Source organism: Vombatus ursinus, unplaced genomic scaffold, assembly GCF_900497805.2.
Source record: "Vombatus ursinus unplaced genomic scaffold, bare-nosed wombat genome assembly UNPS02001419.1, whole genome shotgun sequence".
Lineage (NCBI taxonomy): Eukaryota > Metazoa > Chordata > Mammalia > Diprotodontia > Vombatidae > Vombatus > Vombatus ursinus.
In genome coordinates this window covers 21,982,178-22,008,300 of record NW_020941197.1, presented here as the reverse complement: position 1 = coordinate 22,008,300, position 26,123 = coordinate 21,982,178, and the positions used below count along the sequence as shown (strand labels likewise).

At 37.2% G+C, this 26,123-nt stretch overlaps 1 protein-coding gene across 1 annotated transcript in view; it reads left to right on the top strand.

The window, feature by feature from the left end:
* The window catches only part of SLC9C1 (solute carrier family 9 member C1), a 69,806-nt gene that overhangs the window by 11,835 nt on the left and 31,848 nt on the right, over positions 1-26,123 (top strand). The window contains exons 6-14 of the mRNA XM_027866814.1: positions 237-398; positions 4,052-4,151; positions 5,589-5,732; positions 7,003-7,177; positions 14,751-14,832; positions 16,905-17,071; positions 18,671-18,793; positions 20,041-20,138; positions 23,119-23,238. Coding sequence (XP_027722615.1) covers positions 237-398; positions 4,052-4,151; positions 5,589-5,732; positions 7,003-7,177; positions 14,751-14,832; positions 16,905-17,071; positions 18,671-18,793; positions 20,041-20,138; positions 23,119-23,238 — 1,171 coding nt within the window. The remainder of the gene's footprint in view (positions 1-236; positions 399-4,051; positions 4,152-5,588; positions 5,733-7,002; positions 7,178-14,750; positions 14,833-16,904; positions 17,072-18,670; positions 18,794-20,040; positions 20,139-23,118; positions 23,239-26,123) is intronic.

Sequence of the window (26,123 nt, the reverse complement as noted above, 5' to 3'; positions counted from 1 at the left end):
GAGGACAATGGTAACTTTTTAAAATACCATTAACAACATGCAGCAAAATTACCTTAGTAGTCATGATGCAGTATTGCTGATTTATCACATTATGCCAGAATTGTTTTATTAATGCCTCTTTTTCCTCATCCAAAAGTAATTTCCAGATAGGAAATTTGGGTGTGGACTCAGGATGAGATTCACATTAGGGGACAGATATTTAAACTTTCCATTTCCCTTATTCCAATTTCCTGCAGGTGTTAATATTATTAATGAAATTATGAAAAAATTTCTCGGAAGTCTTGCTTTTGGATTTGTAAACTACAGAATTTTCAAGTTTTGGCTCGGGAGTATATTTAGTGATGATGTCAGTGAAGGAATGCTTAGCTTTTCATTAGTATACATCAACTTTTATGTGGGTAAGTGAAAACTTATTCATGAACCCTTTATTCTGCTTGTTTTATTCTGCTAGTCATAGGCTTTATTCTGCTAACTTTATGAGGGAAGGAATCACATCTTATCCAAACTTTGCTAGTCTCTCAGCATCTAGCCCCTTGCTCTGCACATAGTTGGCAATTAATAGGTGTTCAATCAGATATTTTTAAATTGAATTATTCAGAAATAATGATCTTTTCTCAGGGAAGCTAGACGATGCAGTGAATAGACCATTGGGCCTGAAATCAGGAAAACTTGAATTAAAATCCAGCTTTAGACACTTACTAACTGTGCTACCCTCAGCAAATCACTTCTGTTTGCCCCAATTTCTTCAAATTTAAAGTGAGGATAATAATAGCACCCATTTCCTGGGGTTGTTAGCAACTCTGCTCTGTAGCAGAGTTGACCATAAGTGACCACAGCTTGCCATTGGGTTGGACCCACATTACCCAGTACAAATGTGGAGCAAGTATTTGAAAACCCTGGTGTAACCCTGGTGACATGGAGAAATTCCCAAGTACCCTTATAATCACTGCACTATCTATCTGAAATTCAAGTACAATCAGTCAGTAAGCAGTTATTAAGCCCTTACCATGTACTTACCACACAGTGTGCTAACTACTAGAGATACAAAGAAAGACAAAATTGAGATTCCTACCCTCAAGGAGCTAACATTCTTTTAAGAGAGGACATGCAATCAGCTGTGTGCAAAATATATGCATGGTAATTGGGAGGTAGTTTCAGAGGAAAGGCACTTGCATTGTGGGGTGGAGGGGGAGGAGGGAAACTGGAAAAAGTTTTCCTGTAGAAGGTAGGATTTTAGCTGGGACTTGAAGGAAATCAGGGTAGCCAGGAGACTGAGATGAAGAAAGCTAGGGAAAAGGCATGGATGTGGGAAATGGAGTCTGCTTGTATGAGCAGCAAAAAGAAGGCCAGCAACCTTGGAGTCAGGAGGACCCGAGTTCAAATCCAGCCTCAGACACTTGACACTTACTAGCTGTGTGACCCTGGGCAAGTCACTTAACCCCATTGCCCAGCCAAAACAAACAAACAAAAACTTTAAAAAAAAAAAAGAAAGAAAGAAAGAAAGAAGGCCAGCATTGCTGGATCGTAGAGCACGTGGAGGGAAGGAAGGTGTGAGAAGACAGCGAAGGTAGGAATGGACCAAGCTGTAAAAGGCAAAGCCAAACAGAAGATTTTATATTAGATTCGAAAAGTAACAGCGAGCTACTTCAGTTTATTGAGCAGAGGAGGGACACTGTCAGACCTGCATTTTATTTATTTATTTTTGTAAGTTTTTAAGTTTATTTTAAACTTAAATCCAAAATAAGAAAAAAAATTGCCGTGTGCACAGCAGAACATAAGAGAGGATTCAATATAAAATAATAAATTTCCATTTCAAGAAAACCTATATAATAAATTCTACACATTGTTTTCAAAGCCGTCCAGCTCTGCTTCCTTTTGGTTTTCTTTTCTTCTGTACTGTGTACTTTTTAGTTTTTTCCCTCCCTCCCCAAAGAAGGTTACATTAAGCACATTTAAGCACAGTTAAGCACATGTATGCAAATATACATATGTATATGCATATATGTATATGTGTTTGTATACATATACATAGATATCTATAAACACAAAGATAGATACATGTATATACTCGTACACATATTTATAAGACAGTACTATGCTTATTTCCACATGTCATCTGTTTCTCTGAAGGTTGATAGCATCTTTCTTCATAAGTCCAAGTCTTTCCATGTTTTTCTAAATCAACCAGCTCATCATTTCTTACACTACAGCAATATTCCAACCCAATCACATTCTATCTGAGAGATTGTCTATGAAAGTTTTTCTTAATTTTCTGCATTCCTTCTATTTTTGGCTGCATAGGTTTTATTTATACAAGAAAATTTTAAAATACCAAAATTATGCATTTTACACTTCAACAATGCTCTCACCTTATAATATAGTTTTAAGTTCTAATCACATCTGCACTTTAGGAAGATCATTTTGGTAACTGAGTGTTGGATGGATTAGTGTGGGGAGAGACTTGAGAAAAGAAGGCTATGACAATACTGTACCCATAAGGTGATAAGGGTCTGCACCAGAGTGGTGGCAATGTTAGTGGAGGGAAGGAGGCATATTGGAGAGATTTTGTGAATATAAAATTGATGGGACTTGGCAACAGATAAGTTGGGGAGGGGCAGTGAAAGAGAACGAGGGGTTGAGGATGACACTAAGGTTAGGAATGGGAGTGAATGGGATTGACAGAAACAGAGAAGTTGGGAAAAGGTTAAGGTTTAGGGGGAAAGGTAATGAGTTCTTTTAGAGTCATGTTGAATTTAAGAGAACAAGGTATTCAATAGGTAGTTAGTAGTAGTTAGCAGCTCCAGAAGGTCATCATGCGGTCAAGTTATCCAATGTGATTACAATTATTCTTTCCACATCATGACTTTCCCCATCGCAGTTTTGACATATCATGGGTCAGCACAAGAAATTAAATGGAAATTTTTGGGGAGTTTTGAGGAAGGTGCAGACAATACTCAAAAGCCAACAGATGACACAGAGCCTATGACCAAATACTTAACCCAAATTTTACACTGAGGTACTATAAACACCCCACAAAAGAAAAAGAAAAAATTCAGACTTCTTTTCTGGTATGAAGGGAGAGCCAAAAAATTTTACATGGATTTTCCAGATTGATTTCGGGGGTGCCATCACCTAACCCCTGCAGTGTGGAAGTGTTGCTGTCTGAGAGGTTGAGACCCCTCAAAGACCAAAGTACAGGACTGGGTCGTCTGAAATGAATTCGCAGACTCAAGCATTCTTTAAGTCAAGGTGGCAAAGATTTATTGTTACACTTTTCAGCGGGCAAGGATTCTTAAGGAACCTGTGATCTTAGAGGGGTACAGTTAAAGTTTATATAGGATAAAATATAATAAAACATGTGTCAAATATGCTAACTAGGTGATTCAGGGCAGGATTAGGGAGTGGTTAAGGAGTGGTCAGTTCTTAAAGGAACATGCACTTCTTGTACCTACTGCGCAGGTGTTTTACCCAGAGTTCACTGGGAAAAGCCCACAAGGGGGGCCACATGGAGGTGTGGTTTTAGGCCTGCTATGTCACTAAGTTAACTAGAGTTCAGGGGTAACTGAGAGTTGTCCAGTCTGCCCCCAGTCAATGTCTTGTTTGACAAGATAGATGTAGGGAGTATACATGTGTCTTAGGTCTAGAATACAGATAATGAGGAGTTCAGGATGTAGATAATGAGGTAGGGTGGTAGTATAGATAGTCCAGTGAGTAAGAATGTCTTTATGACCCAGTGTAAAGCCAGTTCAAACTGAATTCCTTCAGGTGCTGTTTGTAACTGCACCAAGGAAAGAGATAAGGGTCTTTCTGGGGCCCACTCATGAGGAATTGCTAGGCACAGTGTCCTTGGGCTGAGGAGAAATTGTTAGGGATAGTGTTTCTGAGGCTAGGGAGAAATTGGGGTCCAAGCACAAGCACCTAAACATAAATACCCAAGCACCCCATTAGAAGGGATAACTGTACTCTGATATAGAGGCAGTTCTATATCATCAGTGATATTAATATATATTATCAATGACACATTAACACTTTTGTTTGCTTTTTCAAATAGCTGAATGGAGTGGAATGTCTGGAATTATTTCTTTGTCTGTGTCAGCTCTTCTTTTAAATTCTTCAAGCTTTAAACCAGGAATCGATCTATTCCTTTTCAAGTGAGTAGCTGATACGTCTTCATATGGTTTCACAAAGCTGTAACTCTGAATCGCGTAAGAGAAGTAGTTTGGCAGTGATCAGAAAACTAAATGTGAGGGCCAGATCTGACCCTCTACCTATTTTTGTGAAGCCTGGGAGCTAAAAATGGTTTTACATTTTTAAATACAATAAATTTTTTTTTTTTAATGTAAAAACCATTCTTAGCTAGGAGTGGTACAAAATAGGTGGCTGTCAGGGCGGTAGTCTGCCAACCCTTGCAAAGTAAAATGTTGAACTGAACATCGAAGTCATTGTGATTCTGTAGAACTGTCATAATTTGGCCAAAAAGAAGGTAATTGCAAGAGAACAGACTTGACCAGGGGTGAGGAACCTGCAGCCTCAAGGCCACAAGTGGCCCTCTAGGTCTTGAAGTGTGGCGGCCCCTTGACTGAGTCCAAGTTTTACAGAACAAATCCTTTTATTAAGGAGATTTGTTCTGTGAAGTTTGAATTCAGTCAAAGGGCCGCCACACTTCAAGACCTAGAGGGCCACATGTGGCCTTGAGGCTGCAGGTTCCCCACTCCTGGACTTGACCATCATAGCTTTTCAGTCCTTACGTAAAAGAAAGACAGTGCTGTTTGGCCATGAAATGAGGCAGTTAACCAAGTTTACTGGATGAGTAAAATCTCACTGGAAATGATCCTGAATAAGGACCAACTATTAGGATATTTGCTACTGAGTATTCTTCTGGTTATCTTTTAGATTCATTATTCTTTTTAAATACAATTATAAGTCAAATATTTCCTTTTTAATGTTTTTTAGAGTTTATTTTTGTAAATGTTGAGTATGTTATATTCAAAGAAATATTCTTGATGAACTGGAAGCAACCTCTATGCCTCAGTGACAGAATGTCTCAAAAAAGGAAATATAGGACCAAGAACATAGGCAAACATTTCTTCTCATGAAATAGTTTCAGCCCTAGAGTTCCCTTTTAACTGAGATGTATGCAAACTTGATTGCATGTAGTCATTAGGGGCTGCTAGTTCCAAAGCAGAATCCGGAATTGGGAAACAATGCAATTTACTCCCCTCTAGGGTGAAAAGACCTTAAATCCTTATACCATCACAAAATCAAATGGCAATACGGAACCATAACATGATATGTCAGATTCTTGTGTAATAGCTGCCAGATACAATAACAAAAGTTTTAGACCTTGCTTTCATGAGAGTCAGACTAGGAATATCCCACAAAGCAGGCGGTATCCTTGGACGCCTACAGAAGCCATGGTGAATCCAACTGCTGTTATATTTCAGTCCCAATCAGTCCTATAGATTAGTGTTAATATTTCTTTCAAGTTGAGCTAGAAACAAGTGATACTGATTCAAATAGTATGTAAAATTGTAAACATATTAGAATTATTTTTAATTTTTAAATATATGCTTTTCTCAAAAACACAGATTCTGGAAAACTATCAGATTTTTTGCTTCTCTGATGGTATTTACCCTTGTTGGAATGTTGATCCCTGCACATGCCTACTTATATGTATCATTCTCAGATATATATTATGCAGTGCACCTCTACTTCACGCTGATTGTCATCAGGTATGAATGATTATAACTAATGAGCAATTACAGTTTCATCTCTCTTTTATACAGTAAAGTCCTGATTAGTATGAATAGGAAATACTCAGAAGAGCTCCCATATATTTGAATTCACACTATTAGAAGTTAGAATTATGTAAAATATGAAATTTATTCCAGCCCAATGGAAACATGAAGTATGAATTTATAAATCAATCAATTAACATTTATTAAAGGCAGCTAGGTGGCACAGAGTGCCAAGTCTGAAGACTTATATTCCTGGGTTCAAATCTGACCTTATGCACTTAGAGAAAGAGAGAGACAGAGAAAAGAAGGATAAAGAGAAACAAAGAAAGGCAAGAGAGAGAAAGAAAAAAAGAAATTCCTATGTCACAAAAATAGCCAAGCAAAACATCCCACATTGTTCTCATCAAAAATTGCATTCTTGGGGCAGCTAGGTGACGCAGTGGATAGAGTAAGGGCCCTGAAGTCAGGAGGACCTGAATTCAAATCCTGCCTCAGACCAAACATTTGACACCTATTAGCTGTGTGACTCTGGGCAAGTCATTTAACCCCAATTGCAAAAAAAAAAAAAAAAATCGCATTGTTTATTCTATTGTCTTTATTGATGAATGGGAGTCTAGGAATTGAATAGCCTATGAGCTAACTTTCATTCTAGGCTACTAACCAACTTAGTGACCCATTTTGCTTTACATCAGTTGGCATTAAGTCCCTCTTTTCCCCAATAAAACATGCAAAATAACAGGATCCCAACAAGGGAACCCCACTTTCTAGGCTATACAGAAGACAACAGTGTGAAAAAGTTACCACTAAGTCTGTGTTTCCTCCTTTTTAAAACAAAAGTTTGAACCAGTTGACCAACCCATCTCTAGGATTCCATGACCTGCCCTGGGTCAATGACTGTAGGGATAGCCAAAGGACACAGAATCCTCAAGCCACAAAAAATAGGATCAATTACTAGACACTTCAAAGGTGAAGTTCCTCCTGAAATGATCAAGCAAGGTACCCTGAGTTTCAAGATCAAGTTTCAAGAGCATAGTCAGTCTACCAATCATAGCTGATTAGTCCTGAATGGGGTCCTGAGCTGCTGCTCAGAGCTGAACCCCTATCTATATCATTGTCTTGGCTTATTATCTTCCAGCAGTAACAGCTAATTCCTAGGAATGATTTGCCTTCCTGAGCAGGATAACGTTCTTCTGAGAGATGACAATTCTCATTGAATACAATGGGCCTGATAATTACAACAAGTGATGTTTCTTAACTCTTTCAGAATTCTGGTCTTTCTGATACTGAGCCCCATTTTATCTCGTCTTGGCTATGGATTTACCTGGCGCTGGGCATTTACAATTGTCTGGAGTGAAATGAGGGGGCTGCTTAACATAAACATGGCTCTTATACTTTCTTACTCTGAAAATTCCATTGGATCAGAAAGGCAAAAATCTCAGGTAAAGAAAATTGCAATTTTCTTTTGGAACTTTTGTAAAACGTTTGTTTCATTTTATTTCAATATTTCAAGGATCCTTGATTTTATCACTGTGGGCATTCCTCCACCAATACCAGTTATAGCCTCTCTGGATCTTGGTAGTTGGTTTTATAGGTATTAATTGTGGCCAAGAAATTTTGTTATGATATACTTCTCTGAACTCAGCTAGTCTAGTCCTTGGACAAAAGACACATTGTCCGTCACTGGGCCAGTGATCAAAGGTTTTTCACTGTGGGCAAGACCTACTAATGCTTACATTCTGGCTTAACCTCCAATGGCCCAAGGCCACCTCGATATTCCATGAAGCATCAGAGGAGTGCTTATCAGGTATGTGTGTGCGTGTGCGTGTGTGTAAATCTATGCTTTCATTGGTGAAGAGAACTTCTTTGGAAACTTGCCCTACCACCAATGCGAAGAAGAAACTGCTCTACAATTTGTAATCTCAGAGAGTTGCCTAAGGATATCAAGAGATTAATTGAGTAGTCCAGAATCACACAGCCAATGTGTTTCAGAGACAGGATTTGAACTCAGGTTTTCCTAACTCTGAGGCTGGATATTCACCCACTATCCCATGCTATCCTTCTGGTGAATACAACCTACGTATATTTCAGTGAAGTAGATCAATAGCACTTATCCACATACAGAAGAAATGGTTCAGATCAAGGCTATGAAGAAGGGGGAAAAGGCACCAACTTCCCTATTAAAGCTAAAGGTGCATTCCCAAAGTCCCTTTGTGTATTCCAAGGTAAGAATATCAGTTCTGATGACTTTTCAAATCAGGCTTGGATATATAAATACACTTTTTATAGACATAAAATATGATCTTTATCAACAAAGGGATGTCCATTATTTATGGTTGGGCCAATTTATAGACAGTGCTATATCAATTGAATTATAAGCAGTTGCTTCATAATATCAGATAAAATAATTTATTAGAGGGGACAAAACATCTAGAATCTCAGGGGAAATATTAAAAAAAACTACAGAGGAATAAAATCAAACATGGGCTAACAATAGAAAAGCATTTCAGATTTAATAATGAACTTTCTAAAGTACAAGTTTTATAATCATCCAATTGCAATTTCTCAAGTAATCACTTGATAAAGTAACTAGATGATTAGAAATCTCTGTGTAGTACAGATATAGCCTGAGGGCCAATGACTAGAGGAGATTTAACTCTTAAATGGAATTTGTAAAGGCTTGATAACAGTATTATTAAACTTAGAAGTTAGGGGAATCTTCTCTCCTTTAAAAGATCTATAATTTTATCAACATGAGTGCTCCCTTCATTGATACTGACCACAGTTCCCATCTCCGTTTTTAGTAGATGCTATGACCCAAAACAATCACCTGGTGACCAGTGGTTTGGTAATGAGCTCCAGATGTAGCTAGGCTGATATTAAGATGGTAGGCATCCTGCCCATCACCAGACCTGCAAGTCAAAAATTTTCTATCTTGGTAATACCTGCCAGACCTCACTGTGCACTGGCATAGCTTTTGAGAACCCAGGGGCAGCTCTCCTCTATGTTGCCACTGGAATAGAATTTGAGGCCTCTTTCTAAGCACTATATTATATGTATGCCTATTTATATGTATCATTCTCGGAGATATGTTATGAATATATATATATAGATAGATACATATGTATATACATATACATATACATTTTATTCATTTTTAACTTAAATACAAAATGAAAAAAGGAAAAGAAAAGTACATTTCTATGTATACAGTAGAACAAAAGACAGGATTCAATATAAAACAATAAATTTACATTTCAAGAAAACTTATTTAATAAATAAATAATAAAAATTAACAAATAATAAATAAAATAATAATAAACACTTTTTAAAAAAATTACCTAACTTTTCTTTGCTTCCTTCTAGGTTTTCTTTTGTTATCTGCTGTGTACTTTTTACTTTATTTTTTTTTCTCCTTCTCTCCCTCCCTGCCCTAGAGAAGGCTACAATTAAATGTGGAGATATATATATATGTAGTGTGTATACATATACATAGATATCTATAAACATACATACACACACACACACAAACACATATATATGTATACATATTCATATATGTGTAAGACTATACTATTTATATTTCCACTTGTCATCTCTTTCTCTGGAGGTAGATAGCATCTTCCTTCACAGGTCCAAGTCTTTCCATGTTTTTCTAAGTCAATCAGCTCATCATTTCTTATACCACAGCAGTATTCCAACACAATCACAACCCATCTGAGAAATTGTTTATGAAAGTTCTCCTCTCCCTCAGTTTTTTGCTTTCCTTCTATTCTTGCCTGCATAAATTTTATTTATACAAGAAAGGTTTAATTTAAAATAATCAAAATTATCCATTTTATATTTCAATAATGCTCTTGCCTTATAGTATAAAGTCTGATACTGCTGAATCTCTTTTCTTTACATATTTTTCCCCTAGTTTCTTTGAAATTCTTGACCTTTTGTTCTTCCAAATGAACTTTGTTATTATTTTTTTCTAACTCAGTAAAATAATTTTAAAGTAATTTAATTGGGATAGCATTGAATAAGTAGAATAGTTTGGTAAAATTGTAATTTATTGTTATATTGAACAATAAATATTACTCCAATTATTTAAATCTGACTTTATTTGTATAAAAAGTGTTTATGTTCATGTAGTTCCTGTGTTTTTTTTTGTCTTTTTTTTTTTTTTGGCAGGTATACTCTTAGGTTTTTTATTCTGTCTAAATGATCTAAAATACTATTGATTAATATTGGTGATATGTGGTGTAGTTTCCTTATTTTTCTCTTTTAATTAAATCTATTTTAGCTTTAATGTTGTCTGAGATCATGATTACTACCTCTGCTTTTTTTTAACATAATTAATTCTACTCCATCCCTTTATTTCATCTTTGTGTGTATCTCTAATTCTTATTGTGTTTCCTGAAAGCAACAAATTATTTAATTCAAATTTTTAATCTTTTATCCATTTTTGTTTTATGAGTAAATTCATTTCATTCATATTCTAAGCTATAATTATGTGTTGTGTATTTCCCTCCTTCCTAATTTTCCTCTCTACCCTTCTTGCCCTATTAACCCTATCCTTCCTCACTCCTCTAATTTACTTCTACCTACTACCTTACCTTCCTATGCCTTAACCTACCTACTCCTCTAAGAGTCATTCTCTTATCCTTGCCCTCTTCTTTCAAATTTTAAAAGACTTTTATACCCTTCTAGATGTGTGTTGTTCCCTCTTTATCCCATTTCCAATGAGAGAGTAAGGTTCTGGCACTACCTGCCCTATTCCCAACCCCCCACTCCCCACTTGCTTCTTCTGGATCAGCTCTTCCTTTCATGTCTCATTTGTATGAGGTAATTACTCCTTTTTATCTCTCCCTACACAGTTTTATTTTTTTAGATTCACCCAATCATACACAGCTCAGCCCAAGCTTTTCTTTCAAACTACCCAAATAATAATAACAGTCATAAGAATACTGATAACATTTTTACGTACAAGAAGTAAACCTTATTGAGTCCTTTATAATTGACCTTTAATGTTTACCTTGTATTTTTCCTGGATCTTATATGTTGAATTTTACATTAAGTTCTGCTGTTTTTGTCACAAATACCTGAAAGTCTTTCAGTTTGTTAAATGTCTATTTTTTTTTTCATTCAGGATTATATTTAACTTTGCTAGGTAAGTTACCTTTGGTCATAACTCCAGCTTTTTTGATCTATGAAATATAGTATTCCAAGACCTAGAGTTCTTCAATGTAGTAGCTGCCAGGTCTTACATAATCCTTATTGTAGCTCCATGATATTTAATTTTTTTTTCTTATTGTTTACAATATTTTCTCCTTAACCTAAGAACTTTGAAACTTGACTGTGATATTCCTGTAAGTTTTCCTCCTGGGATCTCTTTCAGGTGGTGATCAGTGGATTTTTTTTTTCTATTTCTGCTTTGCCTTCTTGTTCTAGAACTACAGGATGATTTTCCTTGATAATTTCTTGTAATATTTTATTAAGATTCTTTTTTTGATCATAACCTTTAGGTAGTCTGACTACTCTTATGTTGTCTCTTCTTGATCAGTTCTCCAGATCAGTTGTTTTTCTGATGAGATGTTTCACATTTTCTTTTATTTTTTCATTCTTTTGATTTGGTTTTATTATTTCTTAGTGTCTTATGACAGAATTAGCTTTCCCTTGCTCAATTCTAGTTTTCAAGGAATAATTTTCTTTCTCAAGTGTTTGATTCTCTATTTCCTTTTAATTGACTTTCTTTTCACAATTTTCTTGATTTTCTTGGATGGTTCTTATTTTTTCCTCAATCATTCTTATTTTATTTTTAAAGTCTTTTTTAAAGTTCTTCCAAGAACACCTTTTGGAATTGTGACCATTTGATGTTTCTCATTGAAAAAGGAATAGTTTTTAACCCCACTATCTTCCTCTGAATATGAACCCAGATCTTTTCTACCCTCATAGTAGTCATCTATGGTTGGGTTCTTTCTCCTTTGTTTACTCTTTTTTATTTTTATTTTGTATTTAGCAGCTATTATTATACTCAAGTTCTAGTTGTGAAGGGTGGAGAATGATGCTCCAAGTCTCAAGTCCTTCTTACTGTTATTTTCTGAACTCTGTCCTGGGGCCCAACCTTCTCTACCTCTCTTCTCTTCTCTACCTCTAAGCCATGGCTAAGGGTCCCAGCCACACTGCCCTGTAAAAGCTCTTGCTTCATGTGGTCCCTCCAGTGGTTGCAAACTACTGCTGTCTTCTCTGCCCTGGAGCTGAAACCAGAAACTCTGCTCTCCTGCAAGTGCCCACAGCCAACAGGGTCCCCACCCCTCTGCTACCACTCTCACCAGGCATATGTTAGCTCCTTCTCCCCAACAGCCCGTAGCCAAGGACTGCATCAGGTCAGCACAACTGTTCTTGGTGTCCTTCAACAGTGGAAGGTCCTTCAATCTTCTCCTCCTCAGTCTTCTGAGCACCACACTGTCCATGAGGTGAAAGTTCCTGAGGCTGATGCTGCCTCCCAACCCAGCTGCCCCCAGGGCTTGTAGTTTGTTGATTCTGCAGAGTCAGCCTGAAGGTGTTTGCACACCAGCCCCTGGAGGTCCAATCTTTCCTAGGGTTTTCTGAAGTTGTTAAGAAGACTATTGCTTTATCCTGACTCCTGTTCATTTCTGTTGCTCGGTGTTCACTCTGAGGTAACATTTTGTCTTTGTGCGTGTAGAGGAAATTTGGAGAGCTGAAAGTTTTCTGAACTGCTCTGCCATCTTCCCAGAATCCTCTCCTTGGGAAGGTTGTGTGATTTTCCCACAATTACGCTGCTTAGTCATAATGAAGTACTTTTAAAGATTCTGACTGCTTGCTCTCTGACATTCTCCTTTCAATCTTTCTCTCTCTGTCTCACTGTCTCTGTCTATGTCTCTGTCTCTGTCTCTCTCTCTCTCACACACACACACATAAACAAAATCTTTTAAACAATAATATCTTCCTGCTGATGCTGTAACATTGGGCTGCGAATTCTGAAGTGCCATAATCTTTGAAGACTCAAAGTTGCAAAAGTCAACGGAGCACATAAGTAAGCTGCAGCCTATTTCCAGCAATGACTTACCTGCAAAAAGTGGCATAAGAGATCTTCCAGAAAATGGGTGATCTGAAAAAGAACTGAGACAATTACATTTTTTAAAATAATAAAAAAAATTAATGGTTAGCCTGAGTACTGCCCTGTTATCTTGAACTATGCAAGGATCTAAGAGAAGGTATCTGGTATATGGATAAGAATTACTCAGGGATAAAAAAAAATATTGGATAGGTAGGACTCTGCATTGATAGAGCAAACATGCTCTATCGGGAACACAGATCCTTAAAAATATTGAGATGTAATTAAGAAAAATCGTAACAATTAACTTAAAGGACTAGAATTTAAGAATACCTTGAAGAAGCAAACTGCATCAATTGATGCAGTCCTCTTATACATATTAGAGGTAATAAGATGAAAATTTTTATTTTTAAGTAAAATATGATATTTGCCAAAAATTATTTGTATGTAAAGTGCATTTACACAGGCAAAATTATAATAACGTGATAATAAAATTGCCAAAGAAAATTTTAAAAAATCCTTGTTGGTCCTTCTTGTGAAAAAGCTCTCCAGAAGTAGAATGGACTGCCTTGAGAGACTGCAGATTAACCATTTGGTAATCTTTAAGTGAAGGTTAGAACAGTTATGGGGAGCAGTGGATAGAGTGCCAGGCCTGGAGTCAGGAAGGCCTGAGTTCAGATCTGGCCTCAGACACTTACTAGCTGTGTGACCCTGGGCAAGCCACTTAACCCTGTTGGCCTCAGTTTCCTCACCTGTAAAATGAGCTGGAGAAGGAAATGTCAAACCATTCCAGTATCTTTGCCAAGAATACTCCAAATAGGGTCATCAAGAGTCAAACGCACCTCAAAGACTCAACAAAGTGAAGGTTGGATGACTAATTGTGGGTGATATTTTAAAGAAGATTAATGAGCAGTTTCACTAGATGATCTTTGAGTTACCTCTTACCTCCTTATTCTTTATTCCATGATTCTACTTCACCATACACAGTCTGATATTATGTTTCTGCTGTTGGTATTTGAATAACTCAACAGATCCTTAACCACAGAATAATATATACTGAAGACCTAAACCAGGAAACAGAATTGGTTCAATAAAAGCTTTTATATCAGTCATCCTTCATAGTTCCTTTTGCCTCTTTGAAATAAATTTGCCTTTCCAATCTTTATTTAATTCTGCTCAGCTCAAACCATAGACAAACAATTTCACAGTTGGAAGAGAAATTAGAGAACATTGGGTCCAATACTTTTATTAGTGCCAAAATAGATTTGTCTAAGGTTGTAGAGACTATTTATGGCAAAATTCAGATCTCTTGATTCCTTGTCTGGTCTTTTTTGCACTATACCACATGACAGTAAACTTTTAAATACTAGTTATTCTAGCTCCACATTGGGTCATTCATCTTTTTTATGGTCTGGCCATTGGAAAAGGGAATTGTTTATAATGTTGAGTATTTTCTAAGCTAGCACTTTTAAAGCAATGTCATCTAGGTTGAGATGGAGAAGTCTTTAGTTCATGTTTCTACCTAATCTCTGCAAGGAGTTTTATCATGAAGTATAAGAAATGGAGGCGAGGAAGAAGTAGAACTAAATGTATACAATGCTTTCCTCTGGAAAGCATAAAAAGAAGCAGAAAAGAGAATTCACAGGGCAATAGGGCCTAGCAGGGCTTCTCTGCCATGACCTGTTCTTTCCCCAGGTCAGGTGATCTTTGTGACGTAGATGCACAGCACTCAAAGACACAAAGAAGCAGTTTGGGGAGCAAGGAAAGGAATGGCAGGGCAACCATATGCTACTACCACATACAATTTTAAGGAAAATTGCCTATACGCTAAAGTTGAATCAGCTACTTGTACACAGGGTTATTAATATAGCTAAGAGTGATCTTAATTTTACATTGGTAATGATATAATATATGAATTGCCGGAGATTTCTTGTTTTGTTTTTCTGTTCTAGATATTACTTCATGGAGTGACAGTATGTTTAATTACTTTGTTAATGAATTCAATCACATTACCTCGAGCAGTTATCCACTTAGGTAAGCCATATTTATATTGTGAAGACAAAAAATATGCAGAGAATCTACGAAAAGAGATAGTAAACAGTGTCTATCTAATACAACCTATTAATTTTACCAGTGAGGAAATCCAGGTCCCAGAGAAATTAAATGAGTTGCCCAAGACCACACAGCAGATCAATGAAAAGGCTGGACCAAAATCCTAGGTAGCATTCAACTCAAAATGGCTTCTGCTAATTAAGCTAAAAATTGATCATCATGAACCCAAATAAGTTACATGCCAAATAAATATAATTCTACACAGGCAGAAGTAGAAATTGGAACAAACTGGGAAATATGGATAATTAACATCAGGGTCAATTAAGCTATTTGTCCTGACTCCTTTGTCTTTCCTGGCCTATTTTATGGGTTTTCAAATCAATTACTTTGACTTATAAAAGATAATCAGTCAAAACAAACAAAATAAAACTTTTGTACAGGAAGTCCATAAATAGCTACTGAGACTAGAAGAACTAAAAAGGCAATAATGGCAAAATGCAATGTACTATTGAGAAAATTAAAACCAAATGTGAAAAAAAAAGTAATATGTGGTATATCAGTCATAAACTTAGGGTCATAGATGTAGACCTAGAAGAGATCATAAGTGTGTTTGAATTCAACCACCTCATTTTACAGATGAGGAAACCGCAGCCACAAGGAGTTAAATGACTCACCCTGGGTCACAAGTTATTAAGTATCTAAGGCAGAGTTTGAACTGGTATCTTCCTTTTTTTTACTTTGACTATTTTGAAGCAGCCATTCAATTCAATTCGGCAAACATTATATACAAGGCATGTGATACAGGAATAAAAATGAAAAAAAAATTACTATCCTCAAGAGGTTTATACTTCACGGGAAAGATACATGGCAGATTAGTAAAATGAAGATTTTTGAGGAGGGAGAGAGTATTAAAAGTTGTATTGGGGAAAAAGCTAGGATGGAGATGGCCTTCCAAGTGATGAGGTGGCACTTGAGGTGGGTCATGAATGAGGTTAAAGATCTTAAGACGCCTGGGCAAATGATAGGATGTGGGGGAGATGTCCCATCCCCCTACTCCACATGCTAAATAAACTCCAGTGACTCTTTATTACTTCTAGGATCAATATGAACTCTTCTGCTTAACATTCAAATTTCATCACAATCTTCCCCCTTCTTACCTTTCCAGTCTTACACATCACTTTCTTCCATGCCCTCTAAAGTTCAATCATATTGACTTCCTTGCTATTCTGCATACATGCTATCTTGTTTTCCTTCTCTGAACCTTTTCATTGGCTGTCCCCCATGCCTGGAATGCTCTACCTCCTCACCTCCACTGCTTGGAATCTCTGGTTTCTTTAAAGACTCAGTTCAAGTATTGTCTTCCATATGTGGCCTTTCCCAATCTCCCTACCCAAGTTACTAGTTCCTTCCCTCTCAAAACTTGTGTGTATATATATATATATGTATATATATATATATATATATACACACACATACATACATACACATACATACACATATACATATACATATATATGTATGTATGTACAGATATAGATGCACAATATATACATATACACACATATACATGTGTATGTATATGTGTGTGTGGAGAGAGAGAGAATCTGTATAGACACATATGGACATCTTGCCTCCTCACAGTAGAATATAAGTTCCTTGAAGGCAGGGATTGTTTCACTTTTGTCTTTGAACAGAGCTTAGGTTGAAGTGAAGGCAATTGAAACAATGGGGAGTTAGAAAGCTTTTATTCTGGCTGACAACAATTCTGTATTTTGTATGAAACTCTTACTGAAAACAAGGGAGTATGGGTAATTTTGTTCACAAGCATTCTGACCCTGATTTTCATTCTTCCAAATGAAAGAAAGTATGGAAGTAAAACCATTTGAAATTCTAAGTTGTTTCCATCATAAAACTGGCTGATTTGAGTGTCTCAGTTTTCATTTCCTTTCATATTTCTTATCAAGACATTAAAAGCTGAATGAGTGGAAATCATATAAATCTACAGAGAGAAGCCAAGCCTTCCACAATTTAAAGACTCATTCTTTGTTTGATAGGCCTCCGTGATATTACATTAACAAAACGCAAGTCACTCTATTACACAGTTCAACATTTTCAAGAAATAACCAAGATTGCAGCCTCTGCTTTAAGATTTGACAGAGATCTTGCCAATGCAGATTGGAACTTGGTTGACAAAAAAATCGCATTTCAAAATCCATATAAGGTAAGCAATTAATCTATTTTATCTTCCCTACAGAGTATGATGTGATTAACCTCAAGTAAATTTAATTCATGAAATGAGTACAGATTCATGATTCTTGATCTTTAGGATCAATAGACAAGTTACAGTGGTTCTCTAATGTTTAGCACAATAGTGGGGGGGAGGAACTTTGTAGATATTAATTAATATATACAGAATGTGTTCCTACGTCTTAGGGTGGTAGTGAGGATCAAATGAAATAATATTTGTAATACATTATATAAATGCTAGTTATTATCATTATTGATATTATTATTAATAGCACAATAGGAAGAACATTGGTTCTGACTTGCCCCCCCACTGGAGTTTTAGGCCCCTATTTAAGGGGCAAGAGGTCTTTCCATCCCAGTCAGGTGCTATGGAGAATGCTGTCATAATATTTTTCATTATCTTACCTAACAGCATCCCCCACAGAATCTACTATAGTGGAATGGGATGAAATTACCTCATGTTCCTGGTGTTAGCTGAAGAAAGGGTATCAGATGAAAAAGTGTTCCAAAGATGACTCCTATGATCCTTAATCAGTGATTCACACTCCAGTAGAAGTAAGTCAAAACCAATGGTAAGTTCAACCCTAGTTCAGGGAACCTGGCAGTGGGAAAAAAGCCCTTAGATTCCTGGGTGATATTGATGCAGTTTGGGGATGTAGGAACCTCAAAATACCAAAATACAACACAGACTTGTCTGGAAAGAATTCATCCAGTCAAGCAGTCTTCCAGTCATGTGGTAAAAAGTTTATTGTAATGCTAATATGGTGAACAGAGCTCCCTAGGGAGCTTGCCATCTAACAAGAATGATACTAAAGCTTATATAGGAAAAGTAGTGAATTATGTGGCCAGTATGCTAATTAAGTGGTAACATACAACCCTGGGCACAGGTGTCATTCACTACTGGAAACCAGAGAGAGGGTTCCTAAGGGGTGTAGGGGTATATTTTGGTTTATTATGTCTGTAACAAGATAGGAGTTAATGTCTATAACTTGACTTCTGGATTGTATACAATAACTGTGGGAATCAGTACATGATAGTTTTATTGAGAGAAGTTAGTCTTGTTCATTCAAGGGCCATTCTAATTTGGGGTAATTCTAATTCTAATTGTTGTTGAAACAGGGAGAGAGAGTGAGATAGTTTGCCTTACTGGGCCCACTCCAAGTTATTGCCATAGATAGGGTCTTTGAGCTGGTGAGAAAATTGTCAGGGATAGTGTTTTGAGGCTAGGGAGAAATATGATCTTAGAAGTAGGATCTGAGTGCAAGCACCCAAGCACCCCATCAATATCATAACCCAAATCCAAGGACTTCAGAATACAGTTCAGAAAAATAACTGGTTCCCTGAAACCAAACTCTATAAGCTATCTATAAAGTAAGCCATTGCCTACCTATTTGGAGAATTTTGGATATCCAGATAATTTGATTAGTTCTGGAAATAGTATTTTTGATATCAGATGAAAGATTTTTTTCCTTCATTATTTATCCTTTTTGGAAAAAAAAAATCCTGTTTGCTAATTACTTGATGTATATACTAATTCTGTATTTATAGTAGCATATTTGATTTTTACAATTAGTTGACACCAGAAGATGCAGATCAGAAGATCAAATGTCCGAGCTGTAACAAGGAAATGGGAGAGGCTGGCATTAGCACTGAAATCATGGAACTGGCAAGAATACGCCTCTTATCAGCACAAATAGTTAGTACTTTGTTTTATTTTTTTTGTTTGTCTTAAAAAAAAAATTCTAGGGGCAGCTAGGTGGCACAATGGATAGAGCTCTGGCCTTGGAGTCAGGAGGACCTGAGTTCAAATCTGGCCTCAGACACTTGACACTTACTAACTGTGTGACCCTGGGCAAGTCACTTAACCCTGATTGCCTCAGCCAAAAAAAAAAATGCTAACCTCCTACTTTGGCTAATCTTGACTTATGTTCAACTCAAATGTCTCTTTCCTTGGTATTTACATAAGGAAAGGAAACCCAACATTAAATACACATCTGATCATAGTTAACGTTTAGGTAGTGCTGAAGTGAATAACAATTTTCAAATCGGAACCTTAGTAACCCCAAGTCCAGTTCTGTAGTTGGAGTGTATCTGCTATAGAACACTGCCTCTCCTATATATAGGCTTTATATAGACCCTCTGGCCTATATAAAAACCAAGACCCATAAAGGACTTTACAACCCTTGGTGCTAAATATATAGGCTGCCATATCGCCTACAGTAGCACAAAGCTTTTCAGAGGTATTGTTGCAAGGTCATTAGATAGTCGTTCTAATGTCCATCAATTCAATGCATTGTGTACTTAAGGATTAAGGTTACATTTTTTAAGGAATGGAGGTAAGGCACCACTCCTGGCCAGACCAGACCAATCCAATTCAAACTAGCAAGCGCTCATTATTAAGTACCTGTTATGTTCAAGGCACTGTGCTGGGTATGGAGGAGCTACACACAGACAAAATGAGAAGCAAGACCTTCCCTCAATGAGTTTACATTTTATTGTTGGGGGTGGGGTAAGAATGGCACATGGAAACAGATAAATATATACATGATAATTTAAAAAGGGAAAAACCACTAACAGGGAGAAGGCTTTTGGTCCTTTTTCTTCATTTATTATTCTCTAGTGCTGTATCTAGTGGTTGTTGTCATTTTCTTTCTAATATTCCATTCCACACGCTTTTTCATGTGTCACACAGTCACTGACAGTGGATGTTGGGGAAGCATGCTTGTAGAAAATAAGCTAAGTTACTAGCATACATGCATGATCAAGGTGTTCAATCTATATGATCTCACAGATTGAATTCTATATGAAGGCTAAAATGTAGCAAAAAAAAAGTGTTTCAGCACTTATTATTTCTGCATACAAAATTATTCTCCCTAGAGAAAAGGACAGTATGACATCTTATTACCCTTCCCTATTATAATTAATTTCATTATTTCTTTAAAGGCAAGCTATGAAAGGCAATACACAAGTGAGATTTTGTCCCAAAGTGCAGTCAAAGTCTTGGTAGGCGCTGCAGGGAGTTTTGGCGATAAAAAGGGAGAGTAAGTGCCTATTTAATGCTTTCATTCATTTATTCAACAAATATTTCTTAAGAGTCAACTACATTCAAGGGACTATCTTAGGTACTGGTGATACAAAGACAAAAAAAATAGCCCTTACTCTTATGAATGACATCCTATTAGGGCAATCCAATCCAATAAATCCAATAAACATTGATTAAGGGCCTACTGTGGCAACTAGGTGGCCCAAGGGATAGAGTGGCAGGCCTGGAGTCAGGAAGACTCATCTTCTTGAGTACAAATCTGGCCTCAGACATTTACTAGCTGTGTGACCCTGGGCATGTCACTTAACCCTATTTGTCTTAGTTTCCTCATCTGTAAAATGAGCTGGAGAAGGAAATGGCAAGACCACTCCAGTATCTTTGCCAATAAAACCCCAAATGGGGTCATGAAGAGTTGGCCATGACTGAAAAACAAATGAATGACAACAAAGGGCCTACTATGTGCCAGGCACTGTGCTAAATACTGGAAATACAATTAATAAAAAGAAATCCAGTTCTTGCCCTCAAGAAGCTCACAATCAAATGTAGATTGGGGAGACAACACATAAAAGGAGGTTGTTGTTGTTCTTTGTCCTTCTTTCTCAAAGGGAGAACACTATTTACATTTGGGCCAATCAGAGCCCAAACAATCACCACTTGGGGGAGAGGGGGCCAGGGAGTTTGGGTTGCAATCTATGCCAATCAATGAGACGCAGAGTGAATTGGGTTTAAGGTATGGTCCTTAAGAAAGAAATCTAAAGGGGCAGTTAGGTGGCACAGTGGATAGAGCACCGGCCCTGAAGTCAGGAGGACCTGAGTTCAAATCCGGCCTCAGACCAAACACTGGCCGCTTACTAGCTGTATGACCGTGGGCAAGTCACTTAACCTCAATTGCCTAAAAAAAAGAAAAAGAAAAAAAAAAGAAATCTAAGCCTGTAAACCCAAAGATAGCTTGTCAGTTTTCAGCAGTCAAAATTTACATTCCTTTGGGCAGAGCAGGTAAGGGTATGTTACCTTATGAGGATAGAGGAAGAGGAAGGAGGAAAAGAGAAGCAAGGAGAGGCAGGGAGAGGAGGATCAGTCCCCAGTCAGGCAGCTCATGTTACCCACAGGTTGCTGTTTGTCCTTCATTCTCGAAGAGAGCCATGGCAGTCAGGAAGGTGATGCCATGACTTGCAATGAATTGGATTTAAGTGAGAGAGGGCTGTGTAATGTCACCAGCCTCACTTGCTCCTCTGGAGCCATCTGGGTCCAGTGGCAAGATATAGATCAGGATGACTGGAGATGGCCCTGGATACTGTGGGAGACCATGACCTTTTCACCCTCCAGCCCTGCAAACAGAGGTGAGAGGAGGCTGAGAGAGGTGGTGTTAATCAAGGCTTTAGTTAGCACCATGGTGATGAGATTAGAAGTGATGGTCTTATTCTGGGGGTGGGGTGGGGAGTGGGGAACAATCTAATTCCATGGAGTAGAGACATAGAAAGTTATTTAATGAATGGGAAATAGCTAGTAGGCTAGTTTGGCTAGGATTCAGACTGTGTGAACAGATGTTATGTTAAGTAGATTTTGTGTGTGTGTGTGTGTGTGTGTGTGTGTGTGTGTGTTCATGTATTAATTTTGTAGGGGAGTGACATGGTCAAACTTGAGAAAATTGATTTGCTAGCTGTGTGAAAGTTCAATTGGAGACAGCAGCTGAAAGCAGGGAAACCAGTTAAAAACTATATAGCAAGAGATGATATCCAAATAACAAGTAATGAGGTCCTGAATTAGGGTGGTGGATGGGTAGATGGAGATATTTGTAATAAATCTGTTATTTCACTGATGAGGAAAATCCCTCCAATGATACCCTTAGATTTTTTTTTCCTATTTTTCTATTCTGAACTTAATAAACACTAAATAAAACAGGCATTTCCACCTATAATGAGAAAGTAAATTGTACATGAAACTTGTTGTTCAGTCCTTCCAGTCCTGTCTGACTCTTAATGATACCATTTTGGGGTTTTCTTGGCAAAGATACTGCAAGGGTTTGCCATTTCCTTCTCTAGCTCATTTTACGGATGAAGGAACTGAGGCAAAGAAGGTTAAGTGACTTCACCAGGCTCACATAGCTAGTAAGTGTCTGAGATCAGATTTGAACTCAGGAAGATGAGTCTTCCTAATTCCAAGCCCAATGCCCAACCACCTAGCTGCCCTATATGAAATTGTAGATCACTGTTTTATATAGTTTTCTTTCTTCTAAAGTATGTGAGTTGGGCCTACAACTTTCAAAGGTGCCGTGCTTGTCTATACTTCTTTCAGTTCTCTTTTCTGCGTTGTTAAAAATAAAAAAAGATGCCTCAGTGACCCTTCCTTCCTTCTTTCCTTTCTCTCTCTCTATTCCCCTTCTCTCTCACTCTCCCTCTCTCTTCCTTCCTTCCTTTCTCTTTCTTTCTCTTTCTTTCTTTCTTTCTTTCTTTCTTTCTTTCTTTCTTTCTTTCTTTCTTTCTTTCTTCCTTTCTTCCTTCCTTCCTCCCTCCCTCCCTTTCCTCTCTCTCTCTCTCTCTCCTTCTTTCTTCCTTACCTTAGTCTACCCTTATTCCGCCTTTACCTTGCAAAAGAAAAACAAAGCCCTTTTAACTTATATGCATAGTCAAGCAAAGCAGATTCCTCCATTGTAGCCCCTTATATCATTGAGGTTCTTTGGATTTGACCAAGTCAGGAGTTTTTCATCTTCTCAGAGTGAGTGCTCATGCCTTGTTATGGTGCAGTGTGACCCACAAGCTTGATAAAGGCTCTACAAAACTGGTCTTTGTCCACTAAAAGATTTAGGCCATTTTTTTCAGCCATTTTCCTCCTGACGAACAACATGACAACAGTCACTACAGCTCATTTAATGTGATCTGTCTAGCCAGGAAATAAGGCTTGCTTTCTGATGAACTTGAAGTCAAAATATCCCAGGAATACATTTGAATTTCTTATCTTTCTTTTTTTTTTCATTTCAGATTTATGAGTTTTCAGACAATACAGGCCTATGCTGAAGAAAAGAAAATTTTTAATATCTTCAGGAAAATATTACTAAATTTGGTTTATAACACTAAAAAAGAGAAAGGAGTGCCCCCAAAGTGAGTACCATACAACTCTAATTTAAATGTAATTACATTTATGCAAACTTTTCCAAGTTTCCAAGGTTTAATTCCTTATTTACTGTGTAGTAACATAGAATAGTAATTATTAAAGATAGCCATGTTTTTAATGATTACTTATTTCTACAGTGCACTAGAGTTGACAAAGTACTTTTCTTGTAGCCGCCCCAGGAGTTAGATCATGCAAGTAACCCAGACAGTAACTATGGTTACGCAGAGAGTAACTATTGCACTCAAATTCAAACTCAGTTTTTTGGGCTCCAAATCCTAAATTCTTTCATGCTGCCTCTCTGAAATGGAAATAAGCTAAAAGTTTTTGTAAACTTGACTACTTTGCTCCCCAAATTTTTAATAATTGCTTCAGTTAGTACTGGAAACAGAACTCTAGCTCTTAGTTTATTTTTTTCACTAAATTGTTTCCTGAAAGCTCTCTCTTAAAAATTAAAAATGAATAAATAAGCTACAGAAGGATGGCTAGAAGTCACTCCTTGGTATTTGTGAATGATGAAATATAGCTACAGGCTAAGTCTAAAATATTAAGCTAATGAATACCATTTTTTATTTTTCATTTATGAGGTTACATAAACAATATACTTTTTTTCTTTATTCATTTGGCATGTTAATCCATCAACCTTTAAGAAAAATTTTATCAAAAAATTTACTACGAAATATATTATTACATTCTTTGCTTTTATTCCAAGGTAAGTATTCATAGCCTAGGACCTGCGGACTTAAAACAATTTTGATAATATATTTCACTATAATGTATTTCCTTTGTAATCCTACATGTTTTATTTTATACATTTAAAAATATTATTCTGAGGGGTCAATGGGCTTCCTCAGACCTCCAAAGGGTCCATAAACAAAAACAAAACTAAGAACCTGTGATCTAAGATGATTATGGAATAAAGATGTTATTTGGTTTGTAATGTAAATGTGTTAACACTAGCTTGCAGGTAGAGCAGAAGGGCAAGCATCAGCCAGTCAATAAGTATTTATGAAGTGTCTCCTGGCACTGGGCTAATCACTGGGGAAAGAAAAGCAAAAAACAGCCCTTGCTCTTGAGCTCACAGTCCAATAGAGGATACAACATGCAAATGACTTTGTAGAAACAAGCTATATACAGAATAAATTGGAGATTATCAACAGAGGGAAGGCATTAGGGGAGATTAGGAAAAGTTTCTTGAAGAGATTGGAACTTTAGCTAGGACTCAAGGAAGCCACACAAGCCAGGAGATATACATGAGGAGGGAGAGAATTCCAGGCATGGAGGACAGCAAGTGAAAATTCACAGAGAAAGGGAAATGAATTATCTTAAGTGAGGAAAAGCAAGGAGTTCAGATCTCTAAAAATGTTGGGGTGGGTAAGGTATAAAAAGACTGGAAAAGTTGGAAGGCGGTCAGGTTAGGAAGGGTATGAAATGCCAAACAGAGGATTTTTTAGATCTGATCCTTTTATAGATTTGATATAGGTTATTGAGTAGTGGGTTGATATGGTCAGACCTGCTCTTTACGAAGATCAATTTGATAGTTAAGTGGAAGATGGACTGGAATGGGAGAAAGATTTGAGGCAAGAAGACCAACCAGCAGGTTATTGCAGTAAGTCCAAGCATGAAGTAGTGAGATCCCAGGCCAGGCCGGTGGCAGTGTCGGAGGAGAAAAGGGGGCATAATCAGAGATGTTGAGGTGAAGTGGACAAGACCTGGCAACAGCTTGTATATGAGTGGTAAGTGAGGAGTTGAGGATGACAACTAGGTATAAGTTGGATGGATGACTGGAAGGAAAGTTTAGAAGGAGAAAGGTTTTGGAGAAAAGGATAATAAGTTCGATTTTAGACGTTTTGAGTTTAAGATGTCCAAAAGGCAATTAAAAATATAAGTCCGGAGGTTAAGGCTAGATAAGTAGGTTGGGAATCATTTGTATAGAGATGGCAATTGAATCCATGCGAGCTGACCACCAGATGAAATATATAATACATGTAATATGTAATTATAAACACATAATATAAAAATATTACATATATGTATATACACATATCTTAGAGGACAGATCCCTGGGGAATAGCCACAGTTAGTGGGCATGACCTATATGAAGACTGAACACAGGAGACTGAGGAGTGCTCAGAGGAGTAGGAGAAGAATCGAGCTAGAGTAGCGTCACAGAAACTGAGAGAGAAGAGAGTATCAATGAAAAGAGGATGATCAATGGTGTTAAAGGTTGCAGAGAAGTCAAAGATGATGAAGAGTAAGAAAAGGCAATTAAAACTGGCAATTAAGAATTTGTTAACGTTGTAAGAGAGCTGTTTCAGTTGAATGATGAGGTTGGAAGTCAGACTGTAGAGTTAAGAAGAGAGTTAAAGGAAAGAATTGGAGACATATATTGTAGGTGACTTTCTTAGGAGTTTAGCCACAAAAAGGAGGAAAGATATGGGAAAAGAGCTAGTGAGGATAGATGGGTCAAGGGTGGGGAAGATACGAATGTGTGTGGGCAGGGGAGAAGCAGCCAGCAGACAGGGAGAGTGGAGATGATAGAGTGGGCAATCTGTTGGAAAAGATGGGATAGAAAGGGATCACTTGATTTGGTAAGGAAAAGAGCCATTCCCTTGTGAGAAAAGGGTGAAGGAGGAGACAGTGGCAGAAGGCATGTGAGTGATGGGAGATGAGGAGAAGAGGAAGGTCTCAGCAAATGGCTTCTCTTTTTCTCAGTGAAATATAAGGCAAGGTTCTCTCCTGAGTGAGGCCGGTAGAATAAATTTACCATGAGGGTTATTTAATAGCAAAGTTAAAGTCTAGTGAGTCAGGTCAAAATGGGAACTTGCGGTAAAATTGTTTCTAATCAGAAGTCCAACCTGAATATGAACAGTAT